The sequence below is a fragment of the Eurosta solidaginis genome, chromosome 4 (assembly GCF_040869045.1).
Source record: "Eurosta solidaginis isolate ZX-2024a chromosome 4, ASM4086904v1, whole genome shotgun sequence".
Classification (NCBI taxonomy): domain Eukaryota; kingdom Metazoa; phylum Arthropoda; class Insecta; order Diptera; family Tephritidae; genus Eurosta; species Eurosta solidaginis.
Genome location: NC_090322.1, coordinates 217957719 through 217972119, shown reverse-complemented (window position 1 = coordinate 217972119; position 14401 = coordinate 217957719). Strand labels below are relative to the sequence as shown.

General features: G+C 38.2%; 1 protein-coding gene across 1 annotated transcript in view; it reads left to right on the top strand.

Annotated features, from left to right (window-relative positions):
* The window catches only part of LOC137248777 (zinc finger protein 62-like), a 142651-nt gene that overhangs the window by 55141 nt on the left and 73109 nt on the right, over positions 1 to 14401 (top strand). Inside the window, exons 8-9 of the mRNA XM_067779680.1 lie at positions 7420 to 7755; positions 7822 to 8122. Coding sequence (XP_067635781.1) covers positions 7420 to 7755; positions 7822 to 8122 — 637 coding nt within the window. The remainder of the gene's footprint in view (positions 1 to 7419; positions 7756 to 7821; positions 8123 to 14401) is intronic.

The following is a 14401-nucleotide window of genomic DNA, read 5'->3' as shown; positions in this document are numbered from 1 at the left end:
TAATCGGCGGCGTGTCCGGCGCGAAGACAAAGTGATCGGCGTAACCCTCTGAAATGAATGGCTGGACTTCAGAGTATCACATTGACCACAACTAATGAATATGGAAACATAATGCTGACATCAATGGTATGTTTGACGATCTGGAACAATATCATTAACTTGCGGTTGAGTATCTGGGAGGCTTGTAAAGCGAAAATAAAAAAAATAATATTTCGAAAGATTTTGTTTATATGTATTTAAGGAAATTGACGTTTCGGCCATTTCGGAAAGATCCCCGGCTTTTGCCTCAAAATCTCGCGGATCGTTGAGAAAATTTGGGGATTAGCTCCTTGCGGAGAGAGAGAGAAATACTTAAAATGGTTACACTTTTGCAGCGTAGTTTCACCGAAGGAGATGCTCTGGGCTAACTCTAATACCACTCGTCGGCACGATTTCTTTAAATCATTTGTGGCTACATGCTGGTCACGCTAAAAGGCGACTTACGGTTGCTATCAATTATCTACTAATATTAGCATCAATGCTGGCTTATTGTCGATCAGTTTTTCGGCAGTTTCTTAAAGCTACAATTCCCGACGTGCAAGCAGTAGCAATCCCTTCGTCGACGTCAATTTCCTAGAAGCTCTAGGTGTAGCTCCGCAGACTTTCTGACGGATGTCTTTGTCGCGCTATGCTTCCGAGCTACACCAGAAAAACACCTCCAAACATGAGGAAGTAAGTATTCGGCCAAGGCTCGGATTTTCAGTACAAGTTCAACTCAGTTTGGCAGTTAAACTTTAACTGCAGTTAAAGTCTGCAGTTCTTCGGTCTACTTTAACTGAAGTTTAAGCTAAGCTTAAACGGCCGATCTGGCAGGGTTAAACTCTAGTTTACCTATCAGTTATTTTCGTTCGTTTGAAATGGCGTCGAATGTACTCAACAAACATTTGGGTTTGAATACCATTAGAGCTCATGTTGATAGCTCAACTGATAAACCTCAAGGGTTGTTTCGAAAGAGTGGCTTAACTCGAGAATCATAGCGTACTCAGCAAAAGAACGGAATTTTTTATAAAGCAAAAAATGCTATTATTTAAGTTAAAAAAATTTAATTCCCAACTTGTGGCTCTCTAAGTGGACTCAGATGTAAGATTCCATACTACAGTATTTTCACGAAAATAAAATATATAAAATTTATTTTTGATTAATTACGTTTCATTACTGCTATCAACCAGGTGTTTATTTCTCACAATAAACAGCTGCTGGTTTTGGTGGTACCACCTTGGACATTTTTTTAATCTCCACCTCAGCTCGATATGCAATGTGGGATATCAACTGGAGAAATGTGTTGAATATACATTTGAGAACTGTATATTTCTCAAAATCTCTCGAAATTAGGATAATAATTAGAAGATGTTAATGACGTTGGATATCAACTCGAGAACTTTTAATATTAAAAAATTTCTCAAAGGTTGGATAGTGGCTGGAGAATAATTAAATAATAGCCATCATCCGGTGGCAAAGATCTTGAGCCAGATAAATAATTTTGCATGTAAATGTAACAACAACGATTTGAGCCAGATAAATCCATATAGAAATCTGGTTGAATTTGTGAGCCAGATAATTTGTTAGTTACTCGTCTTTAGTTTGGCAACGCTGCCTTTAATAAATCTACTTTTTCAAAAATAGATGTCGCTGTTTAGCCTTTCGCGTATGAGTTAAATGAAAAACAGCGGCGACATCTGCCTATCACATTTCACGTCTGCGAAAATATCACGACCTCTGCTTCTCAAGTTCCTCAATGATCCAGAGCATACCCGTGAGAATTGAGCGTGATCCGGAGCTGTAAAACTCACTGGATGACGGCAAATGATGTTGGATATCAACTCCGAAACTAGATATATAAATTTCGCTGGAGAATTTTTGTCCATGCTTGTTTGGTAAACAAATTCCAGCTGTTGTCGTATCTACAAATTATCTAGGTAATAAAAAAAAACAATGTTGCCGCACAAAAAGCATACCCCACATGGCGCAACACAAGGTGGCAGCATCATGGGTCAGCTGATTATAAACTTTTTTATTTGATTTGATACATCAACTTCCTGCGCAGTACGATTTTGACATTTGTCCATCGAATTTACACAAACAAATTACATAAAATTTTTATTTATGTTTGTAGGTATGTCACCATGCTGCCACCTTGTATCGCTCCGCCATGATACCCCAAAAGCGGCATTCAACTCTGACTGAAAAACTGCTTAGTAGTTTAACCGGAGTTTAAATTTGACTAGAATTTAAGCAAACTTAGTTTAAGCTTAGCTTAACCAACTACTGAAAACCGGGCTTTAAACTTACGAGGACAGTGGATAAAAGTTTAAAAATATAGACCAAAATTTGCAGACGTTTGTGTTGGATACATTGACTTCAATAGTCTTCGTTTCCGGCCTTATGACATAAGAGCCCATTATGGATGACCGCCTTCAGTTTTCCGACTAGCTCGGCTATCCCCTACGTAAGGGTGGTAGAACACCCGGTCATTTATTCGACTGTCTTGAGAAAGCTTTTGCTACACCACTTTGAGTGTTCTTGCAAAGGATATAGCCTAACCTGGTTAAAAAATGTGCATACGTATTCACATTTGTAACAGGAGTCGTCACGTGTAGGTCATATTTAAACATGGTTGATATGCTATATCCAATGTGATTTACTCCAAGGGACTAGTTGGGGATAGGGTCGACAACTTTAGGAAATGGCAAACCGGGAGACTTGGGTGTTGAATGATGAAGTGTGAAATCAAAATTAAGGTTTCAGACGCTACTTTATTCACACTTCACCATTCAACACCCAAGTCTCCTCGCTTGACATTTCCTAAAGTTGGCCGCCTTATCCCCAAATAGTCCCTTGGAGTGAATCACATAGAATATAGCCTATCAACCGTGTTGAAATATCATCTGCACGTTACGGCTCCTGTTACTAATGTGAATACGTAGGCACACATTTTAACCAAGTTAGGCTTTGTCCATCGGAAGAACACTCAAAGTGGTGAATCAAAAGCTTTCCCAAGACAGTCGAAACATTACCGGGTGTTCTACTACCTTTACGTAGGGAATAGTCGAACTGTGCTGGCATATGGTATAAGGGCCAGGATGCTACTGTTCGTACTGTACAGAACATCTTCTGTGAAACACGCTACAAAAGTGTGACCATCCTCCGCAAGGAGCTACTCCTGAAATTTTTTGAACGAGTCGCGCGGTTTTAAGCCAAAAACCCCTGATCTTTCCGAAATGGCCGGATCGTCGATTTCCTTACATACGTATAAGCAAAACCTTTCCAAATATTATTTTTTTTTAATTTTCGTATTGTTAGCCTCCCAGATACTCATCCACAACGTTATGGTATTGTCCCAGATCGTCAAACATACCATGGACGTCAGCAGTATGATATTCATTAGTTATGGACAATGGGATATACGCCAATTACACGGCTCAAGTATCCTTGTGCCAATTACCAATTTGCACAAGTATTTGCCCGGTGTGTGCACTGGTTGTGCTATTTGCGCAGAGAACTGCGCTAAAATCAAAACGATTTTGATATTTACGCATGTCTGCAAATATTGCACATGCTTTTTTCTTCGTGTGTGGTGAATCTTAACCTGGAGACATTGGTGCTTTATCGGTAACCGTATCGGTATCCTTTGAACAGCTGATTCGACCAACCTTATGAGAATCAATACAATCGATTATTGGTACCGCTAAGGTCGTAACCGTATCGTAGCCAACCAATTGGGTTTTAGCCGGAGTCATTGGTGCCGTATGTCGTATCGCTGTATCCGTATCCCTAACGTAATCAGCTGTTTATCGTTACGGCGGAAAACCAAAACCCAATTGGTTGGCTACGATACGGTTACGACCTTAGCGGCACCAATAATCGATTGCATTGATTCTCATAAGGTTGGTCGAATCAGCTGTTAAAAGGTTACCGATACGGTTACCGATAAAGCACCAATGTCTCCAGCTTTTGGTTTACCGTCGTAACGATAAACAGCTGATTACGTTAGGGATATGGATACAGCGATACGACATACGGCACCAATGACTCCAGCTTTACACAGTTTACCTGTGGTTCCTGATAATATAAAATCAGAAATTATTGCTTAAAAATGTTAATATCGAAGGCGTAAGGACCATCTCTAGCTTGTAACAGGAATTCACACAAATTCAATAATACATAATCAGCCCAATTCTAAACGAAGATTCCGTGCGAGTTTTCTCCCTTCTCCCATTCCTCGTATTCTAAATAAAAATTCCTTGTGAGTTTTTTCACTTCTCCCTTTCCTCCTATTCTGAACAATGTTCGAAAAAGCGGAAACCGGTTATGGGAGAAAAGTAGGTATTATGAATGTGAGGGAGAGGGAGATTTCTCTGCCATTTCATAGGAGTTTTTTCACTTGTTAAATTAAAGGGAATGCATCAAAATAGTTAAAGGAAATTGGTTATTTTAAGAAAGAACACTTATTTGTACAAATTTGTGCTAAAAGATGTATTTATGTTCTACCACAATATTCTCACTGTTAATACAACAACAACTACAACCACAATATTCTTTATTTTAAGTCGGAAAGTATATCATAAGCAACGGTAGAGCTCTTGGTATACAAATTTGATGCAGCCATCCAGAAATTGCGCAAGGATTTTTTAATAAGGCTTAAATAGATTTTGGCATATGATGAAGGACGAATTCAACTCAACTTGGCCGCCAGAAAATTGCTTTGCTGAATGAAAGCAGGCAACTCCGGCAGATTTGTGTGCGGCCGTCTTCTTCTTATGTTCCGCTGTTGATGTTGCTGTGGAACCAATTCATTACTCATTTCAGTGAACACCACATGAAATGAAATAAATACTGTGCAATGTTTATATTTTATTTCTTAATTTCCAACAAATTTGCAACAATAATTAAACTTCAATTTTTTAAACAAAATAAGAAATGTGCAACGAAATTTCAATTGACAAAACAGCTGACTTCGAAAATTCGAAATTCCTATTCCCCAATTATTGTTCTCCCTAGGAGAACAGAATTGGAGGAATTTTTCCGCGGGAATAAAAAAATCCGCGAGAACAAAATTCCGCGAGAATATTTAGAATTGGTCTGAATAATTTTTTATGCAATTAGAACACATGTTTCATTTGTTGCGCTAGTTGAAAAATGAACATTGCGCAGTGCTGCAATGAGTTGAGTTGGTCCTGCAATTAAAATATATATTTTATAAATACAATGGTAAATAAACGCTTCTGGTGCGAGTTTTTCGACTTATACCGTGAATTACCAGCACTGTGGAAAGTAAATAGTAATTTTTTATACAATTAGTGCCTTTTTTATAAAATTAAAACACATGTTTCATTTGTTGCGCTACTCTAAAAATGAATATTGCGCAGTGTTTTTGAGCCGTGTATGTCAAAATTATCATTTGCACAAATTCCGTCGTTTTATGTTTGCGCATGGCTTTTGTGCCATGTATGGGCCGTCATACTCTCGAAGTACAGCCATTCAGTTAAGAGGTTTACGCTGATCAAATTGACGGCGCGCCGGCCCCGCCGCCGCCGCCGATGAAGTGATCGGCGTAAACCTCTAATGCGAAATCCGTGTTAAGCTGGCATTGAAACGCCTGTTTTCTCAAATAACTTTTGAACAGTTAGAAAGAGTTAAATTTCGCAATTGTATTTTTATAACTGGCAGTGATGCGCATCCCCTGATACTCCTTTCGAGCATATCGGACCAATTTTCGAGATGAACAATAAATGGCCTAGACGGTCTTAAAAGAGTAGAAAATATAGTAACGCGCCGAACGTCACCGCCGCCGACATTTGCGATTAAAAACACGGTCGTTGATAATTGCGCATAGCCAAATAAACCATTTGTCTGCCCCGCAAATGTAGCTTCTGCTCAGGCATGCTTAACGAACGAAACGATATCATTTCGTTACGATAATCAACGCTAATAAACGAAACGAAGTGACTTCGAAGTGACTTCGTTTCGTTTATTAACGTTGATTATCGTAACGAAATGATATCGTTTCGTTCGTTAAGCATGCCTGCTTCTGCTCTCGCGTCCTCTTCTCTTCGGCATAACTTAAGTAAATATGCATCATTTATAATTTTTTATATGTACACAAAACTTTTTTTTTGTGACAAAAGCCGTGTTTTTTACATGTATATCATCTACATTTGCGGATAGAAAAAACCTCCAACCCAATTCTAAACGAAAATTCCGTGCGAGTTTTTTCCCTTCTCCCATTCCTCGTATTCTAAATACAAATTCCTTGTGAATTTTTTCACTTCTCCCTTTCCTCCTATTCTGAACAATGTTCGAAAAAGCGGAAACCGGTTATGGGAGAAAAGTAGGTATTATGAATGTGAGGGAGAGGGAGATTTCTCTGCCATTTCATAGGAGTTTTTTCACTTGTTAAATTAAAGGGAATGCATCAAAATAGTTAAAGGAAATTGGTTATTTTAAGAAAGAACACTTATTTGTACAAATTTGTGCTAAAATATGTATTTACATTCTACCACAATATTCTCACTGTTAATACAACAGCAACAACCACAATATTGTTTATTTTAAGTCGAAAAATATATCATAAGCAACGGAAGAGCTCTTCGAATATTTGATGCAGCCATCCAGAAATTGCGCAAGGATTTTTTAAGAAGGCTTAAATTGATTTTGGCATATGGCGAAAGGCGAACTCAACTCGACTTGGCCGCCAGAAAATTGCTTTGCAGAATGAATGCAGGCAACTCCGGCGGATTTGTGTTATCCCGCCGGTGTTCTTCTTATGCTCCTCTGTTGATGTTGCTGTGGCACCAATTCATTACTCATTTCAGTGAATACCACACGAAATGCAATGATGTGCATTGTTTATAACTTATTTCTTAATTTCAAACAAATTGGCAACAATAATTAAACTTTACAATTTTTTAAACAAAATAAGAAATGCGCAACGAAATTTCAATTGACAAAACAGCTGACTTCGAAAATTCGAAATTCCTGTTCCCTAATTATTCTTCTCCCTAGGAGAAAAGAATTGGAGGAATTTTTCCGCGGGAATAAAAAAATCCGCGAGAATATTTAGAATTGGTCTGCTCGTATTTCAAACAAACATGAACCAGATAGAGACTTAACGTGCAAATGCAAAAATAATGTGCCGAGCATCACATTCGCATTCGATATTTGACTGCGGAAAATATTTCCCACAAGGCGTTTCTGCGTTAGTTGTATCGACGATTAATCGGCGTAACACTCATCACCAGTTCAAAGTGGACAAGACAGAATTTGTTGTTTGTTTGTAGTGATTCGCACCATTGCAAAAAATACATTGCATAGCGGTTAATAAGAAAACGTTTTAATTAATATATTGAGCGAAAAAATTGCAAGGAATTATAAAATATATTTATTGGTATATCAATGAATTTTGATACATCTGCAACAATGCAGTGTCGCGCCTGCATGCAAGCAAATTGCGAAGGAGTAGTTGATATGAGCTATGTAGTTTCTGAGGATAGTAAAACCCTATACGATTATTTCAATGAATGTACACAGTTGCACGCAACATCAATTGATAATCTTCCAAAAATTTTATGCATAAATTGTACAGATAATTTGCAAGCAGCATATAATTTCAAACAAGTAGCGCGTCGTTCAGATGAAGAATTTAAGAAAATTTCGGCTATGCAGGAAGTGGAGACAAAATTTATTTATGCTTCTGCCGAGACTTCTAATGCTTTGCAGGTATGTATGCACATAAGTTTGCTAAGGAATTTCTTTTTTTGTAACTGCACATCGCATTTTTATTAGAATTTCGTAGAATACAACAGTGCTACTTTAACTGAATTAGAGCCAGCTAAAGGCTCCACTCAGCTTGCGTTGGTCCTAAGTGATGAGAAAAATGATGTAGTTGTTATCAAAGAAGAATTCATTTATGAAAACACAAATAACGAGCAATATGTCTGTGGGGATTCCGAAGTCTCGACTCAAGATGAGGAAGAGGCCGCCGATGAAGCGCTGGGTTGTAAAGCTACTTATATTTGTGATATTTGTAGTTTAAAATGTAATAAAAAGCAGGAGCTAAAAGATCATATATTCGATCAGCACAAAGGTAATTTCGCAAAATTCATGTTGAAATTTGTATATATTTTATATACCCAGGTGTAGTAGTTTTATGTAGATCCGAATTTGATAAATTATTCAGTTGTTGTAGCGATAAGGTTACTCGCCGAAGGCTTTGTGGAGTGTTATCGATGTGATGGTCCTTTGCCGGATACAGATCCGGTACGCTCCGGTAACACAGCACCATTAAGGTGCTAGCCCGACCATCTCAGGAACGATTTATATGGCCACATTAAACCTTCAGGCCATTCCTCCCCCACCCGCAAGTTCCATGAGGAGCTTGGGGTCGCCATAGCCTCGTGTGTTAGTGAAACAGGTTTCGCCCCGGATAGGTGAGGTCGACAATTGGGTTTGGAGAGGCTATATATTGCCTGGCAACCTGAAGGGTTCCGCTACACAGCCCCTTGAATCTGGTAGCTTAGTCGCTTCTTACGACAGGCATATCTACCGCGTGTATATTCTGACCCTCTAGCCCGCTGGGGTATAAATTATTTAGTCGTAGTAGTAGTAGTAGTTTAAATAAATTATTTAGTCGTGTTCCTGCTTCTTTACGCGTTGACTGCGCTATTAGATATCAATGAAATGCTGCTTTCATCGATTTGAGCAAACCAATGTGTTTATGCAAGTCTGCCTATTCAACAATTGTAGTAAAATTACGGTATTTTTAGGTGGGATTAGGATCTCCGAAAAATCCCTATCTATATCCGGCAAAGGACCATCAACATTTATTATACAACAACATACACAGTACTTCTGTGTAAACAAAAAAATTTTGTGATATTTAAAGAAATATGTTGGGTTGCATTGTCTGTTTTCTGCACTGATATGCCACTTGAGTAATATTATTTATTTATTTTATTTTTTTAAATTAAATTTATAATAAACTAGCTTTACGAGGCGCACGTTGTAACGCCCGAGATCGAATGGATGTTGCGTAATTTTTTCTGTATTGTTTGTTGATAATTTAATTTATTGTTCTGTAAATTGAATTAAATTTTGTACGCATATTTGTTGCTTTGATTACATTCCGAAGAAGCATGACTGGTGAGCCAATTTTCAAAGTTGATATATGCGCAGGCATTCCTTTTGGTTCTAAGGAGTATAGAAATTCATTTGGATAATTCACAATTTTATCTTCATCTGTAACTGTGTCGATAGATTTATATTTCGTCACTTAACCAGGAAATTTATTTTGAAAGCGATCATTGATTTTGTTAACATGATCATTTTTGGGAGCTAAGATAGTTCTTTCGCATAGCCAAAAAACAAAAACATTTAAATTTAAAATTCTTTATTCTGAAATATGAAAAACTTTCGTCTTGACCGAAGGAACCTCGAGCCAAAATTTGGTGATGATCGAAGTATGGCAAACACGTTTTCATAGGGAACACACATAATTTGATTTTTATAGAAGATGTACATAGATAGACTGAAGCTAAACAATTTTTTTAACAGCGGCATATTACTAAACGTCCAAAAGGCATAACAGCTAAACTCAACAATGCAGTCAAACTTTAGGTGTTAAAATAACTTAAGTTTGTACGGCAGCCATAGTTTTTCCCCATTCCACATTTTACTGGAGGTTTTAGGACTTAACGTCACATAGCTCCTTACCAATTTTAATTATCCTACCATTACGACATCCAGATATATGCAGTGTAATATATTCCATTTGTATGGGAGGTGCCACGCCCCCTTTTTCCCCAATTCCATATTTTCTTAGTGGTGTTAAGGATTGACCTCAAATAACTCCTTACTGAATTTCAATGTTCTGGCGTGTATACCTTCAAAGTTATGCAGTACCAAAGATTCCATTTGAATGGGAGGTTCCATGCCCCTTTTTCCCAATTGCGCCTTTTCTTGGTGGTGTTAGGGATTGACCTCATATAACTCCTTACTGAATTTCAATGTTCTGGCATGTATACCTTCAAAGTTATGCTTTACTAAAGATTCCATTTGTATTGGAGGTGCCACGCCCTTTTTCTCCAAATTCCGCATTTTCTTGGTGGTGTTAGGGATTGACCTCATATAACTCCTCATTGAATTCCAATGTTCTGGTATGTATACCTTCAAAGGTATGCAGTACCAAAGATTCTATTTGTATGGGAGGTGCCACGCCCCTTTTATATATCGAAATTATTTTCAGCCTAAAACCTTCCCGTTGATCGAAGGAATCCATAACCAAAATTTGGTGATGATTGATGTGTGGGAAATACGTTTCCATAGCGAACACACACACACACAGAATTTGATTTTTATATATATATGGCTAAACCGATTTGGGATTTCGAAATCAACTAACCATCATCTCTCCTCCCTGTATCTTTCCTAAAAATTGCATGGCAATCTGTTGAGACGTTCTCGAGTTATGGAGTGACAATCAAAATGTACACTTCTTTTTATATATATAGTAGACTAGCTTTACCAGGCGCACGTTGTAATGCCCGAGATCGAATGGATGTTGCGTTATTTTTTCTGTTTTGTTTGTTGCTAATTTAATTTATTGTTCTGTGAATTGAATTGAATTTTGTACGCATATTTGGTGAAATTTTCTGTTAAAACATTTTATTCTTGTATCTTATTGTATCTTATTTTATATTATTGTATTGCTTTTACCGCTGATGATTGTTGCTTTGATTACATTCCGAAGAAGCCTGACTGGTGAGCCAATTTTCAAAGTTGACAGATGCGCAGGCATTCCTTTTGGTTCTAAGGAGTATAGAAATTCATTTGAATAATTCACAATTTTATCTTTATCTGTAACTGTGTCGATCGATTTATATTTCGTCACTTCACCAGGAAATTTATTTTGAAAGCGATCTTTGATTTTGTTAACATGATCATTTTTGGGAGCTGAGATAGTTCTTTCGCATAGCCAAAAAACAAAAACATTTAAATTTAAAATTCTTAATTCTGAAATATGAAAAACTTTCGTCTTGATCGAAGGAACCTCGAGCCAAAATTTGGTGATGATCGAAGTATAGCAAACACGTTTTGATAGGGAACACACACACAGAATTTGATTTTTATAGAAGTTGTAGATAGACTGAAGCTAAAAAATTTCTTTAACAACGGCAGATTACTAAACGTCCAAAGGGTATAACAGCTAAACTCAACAATGCAGTCAAACTTTAGGTGTTAAAATAACTTAAGTTTGTACGGCAGCCATAGTTTTTCCCCATTCCACATTTTACTGGAGGTTTTAGGACTTAACGTCACATAGCTTCTTACCAATTTTAATTATCCTACCATTACGACATCCAGATATATGCAGTATAATATATTCCATTTGTATGGGAGGTGCCACGCCCCCTTTCTCCCAATTCCATATTTTCTTGGTGGTGTTAAGGATTGACCTCAAATAACTCCTTACTGAATTTCAATGCTCTGGCATGTATACCTTCAAAGTTATGCAGTACCAAAGATTCCATTTGAATGGGAAGTTCCACGCCCCCTTTTTCCCAATTCCGCATTTTCTTGGTGGTGTTAGGGATTGACCTCATATAACTCCTTACTGAATTTCAATGTTCGGGCATGTATACCTTCAAAGTTATGCAGTACCAAAGATTCCATTTGAATGGGAGGTTCCACGCCCCCTTTTTCCCAATTCCGCCTTTTCTTGGTGGTGTTAGGAATTGACGTCATATAATTCCTTACTGAATTTCAATGTTCTGGCATGTATACCTTCAAAGTTATGCAGTACCAAAGATTCCATTTGAATGGGAGGTGCCACGCCCCCTTTCTCCAAATTCCGCATCTTCTTGGTGGTGTTAGGGATTGACCTCAAATAACTCCTCACTGAATTTTAATGTTCTGGCATGTATACCTTCAAAGGTATGCAGTACCAAAGATTCCATTTGTATGGGAGGTGCCACGCCACCTTTTTCTCAATTCCATATTTTCTTGGTGGTGTTAAGGATTGACCTCAAATAATTCCTTACTGAATTTCAATGTTCTGGCATGTATACCTTCAAAGTTATGCAGTACCAAAGATTCCATTTGAATGGGAGGTTCCACGCCCCCTTTTTCCCAATTCCATATTTTCTTGGTGGTGTTAAGGATTGACCTCAAATAACTCTTTACTGAATTTCAATGCTCTGGCATGTATACCTTCAAAGTTATGCAGTACCAAAGATTCCATTTGAATGGGAGGTGCCACGCCCCCTTTCTCCAAATTCCGCATTTTCTTGGTGGTGTTAGGGATTGACCTCAAATAACTCCTCATTGAATTTTAATGTTCTGGCATGTATACCTTCAAAGGTATGCAGTACCAAAGATTTCATTTGTATGGGAGGTGCCACGCCCCTTTTATATATCGAAATTATTTTTAGCCTAAAACCTTCCCGTTGATCGAAGGAACCCATAACCAAAATTTGGTGATGATTGATGTGTGGGAAATACGTTTCCATAGTGAACACACACACACACACATCATTTTATTTTTATATATATACTAGCAGACCCGGCTGCCCTAAATTCGGCCTATCTGCATACGTTTTAATAAGCTTTTTCCGTCTAACTCTGATCCACCCCTCTACACTTTTTCCTAATCTCTTTATTCACTCCTCTCTCCGTCTTTTTCGCTTCATCTTCATCTTCGCCTCATTCTATCTCTTTCTCAGTCTCCTTCTCTCTTTTCTCTTCTCTCAAGTTTTTCTCCTTTTATTTCATCTCTTGTTGCCAGTCCCAGAGGGTGGTATGTATTTTGTTCCAGTCCCACTCCGAGCCTCAGTCACAGTCCCACTCTGAGTCTCAGTCTCAGTCCCAGTCCTAGTCCTAATCCCAGCCCCAGCCCGTCTCTATTATACTTCCCGGCAAAAAGCATCTTAAATACTAATATAGGCAAATTTATATACGAAATTTCAGGCAAATCGAATAGGACGTATGCAAATAAGTATGTGGGTATTATTAATTCATGTCTTTTTTCGGCTTCGCATGCATATTTATCAGTTTTGCCAGGTTGATGCGACTAAATCGAATACTACAATGAACTTCAGAGCTCTCAGCAACAGCTTTTACTTGATATCCATATTACACACACATTCTAGCGGTATCCGGGTCCATGTTTTGGCCTATATCTCGAGACCCTAGTGACTCAGCGGTGTAAAACTTACTCTGTATTATAGCACACATCAACAGCATCAATGTGATACCCATAATATAAAAACACATTCTAGGGGTACCCGGGTCCACGTTTTGGGATATATCTCGAGACCCTAGCCTCCCAGTTGTATGAAAATTATCATCAACAGCTTCCATTTGATATCCATATTGTATAAACACATTCCAGGGGTACCCGGGTCCACGTTTTGGGCTATATCTCAAGACCCTAGCTTCCCAGTTGTATGAAAATTATCCTGTACTATAGCACTCATCAACAGCTTCCATTTGATATCCATATTGTATAAACACATTCCAGGGGTACCCGGGTCCACGTTTTGGGCTATATCTCAAGACCCTAGCTTCCCAGTTGTATGTAAATTATCGTGTACTATAGCACTCATCAACAGCTTTGATTTGATATCCATATTGTGTAAACACATTCTAGGGGTACCCGGGTCCACGTTTTGGGCTATATCTCGAGACCCTAGTCACCCAGGGGTGTGAAAATTATCCTGTACTATAGCACTCATCAACAGCTTTCATTTGATATCCATATTGTATAAACACATTCTAGGGGTACCCGGGTCCACGTTTTGGCCTATATCTCGAGACCCTAGTCACCCAGGGGTGTGAAAATTATCGTGTACTATAGCACTCATCAACAGCTTTCATTTGATATCCATATTGTGTAAACACATTCTAGGGGTACCCGGGTCCACGTCTTGATCTCAAGACCCTAGACACGTAGCGAAAAAAAGGTAGACGTAATCAACTAACCATCATCTCTCCTTCCTGTATCTTTCCTAAAAATTTTATGGCAATCTTTCTATCCGTTCTCGAATTATGGAGTGACAATCAAAATGTACACGTCTTTTTATATATATAGACTCGGCAGCCGTTGTTCTGCCCTAAATTCGGCCTATCTGCATACATTTTAATAAGCATTTTCCGTCTAACTCTGATCTACCCCTCTACACTTTTTCCTAATCTCTTTATTCACTCCTCCCTCCGTCTTTTTCGCTTCATCTCCATCTTCGTCTCATTCTATCTCTTTCTCAGTCTCCTTCTCTCTTTTCTCTTCTCTCAAGTTTTTCTCCTTTTATTTCATCTCTTATTGCCAGTCCCAGAGGGTAGTATGTATTTTGTTCCAGTCCTTTTCCGAGCC